Genomic DNA, 411 nt, shown 5'->3' on the forward strand with positions numbered 1-411 from the left:
TCCACCTTTATTCTTTTCTTTACAATAAGGCTTTCAAATAAGTCATGGCTGTACGGCAGTGAAGCATTGGTGTTGAGCACTGATGTCATGCTGTCGATGATGATGATGATGATGAGTATCCCAGCCTTCGTCCTTTCTTCGGGTGGCATGGCAGCTAGGCACCAAAAGGATGTTACAGCCGGACTCCTGCTAACATAACCTTGTTAATGACACGAGCTAGTGTCAGGCCCGATTCTCTCCTGTAGGACCGAATTCTCATGAATTTTCCTAGGTCATACTGCAAAGGAGTATGATGTTTTGACTACTGGTGTAACGGTGATACTACTGATCGGGAGGCACGCGAGTAGTATGTGTTGTTCGTAGAATTTCGCTTTGCGTCGGTTGAAAAATGGAATTCTGTTGCGGAATTCG

The 411-nt window shown here is 45.3% G+C and overlaps 2 protein-coding genes across 2 annotated transcripts in view; one reads left to right on the top strand and one right to left on the bottom strand.

The window, feature by feature from the left end:
* The window catches only part of T265_08768 (hypothetical protein), a gene marked incomplete at both ends in the record, with an annotated part of 7,858 nt that extends 7,709 nt beyond the window's left edge, over positions 1–149 (bottom strand). The window contains one exon of the mRNA XM_009174660.1: positions 6–149. Within this exon, the coding sequence (XP_009172924.1) occupies positions 6–149 (144 nt within the window). The remainder of the gene's footprint in view (positions 1–5) is intronic.
* T265_08769 (hypothetical protein) overlaps positions 1–411 on the top strand; it is a gene marked incomplete at both ends in the record, with an annotated part of 52,777 nt that overhangs the window by 14,740 nt on the left and 37,626 nt on the right. The window lies entirely within an intron of this gene.

Source organism: Opisthorchis viverrini (assembly GCF_000715545.1).
Source record: "Opisthorchis viverrini unplaced genomic scaffold opera_v5_234, whole genome shotgun sequence".
NCBI classification, from domain to species: Eukaryota; Metazoa; Platyhelminthes; class Trematoda; order Opisthorchiida; family Opisthorchiidae; genus Opisthorchis; species Opisthorchis viverrini.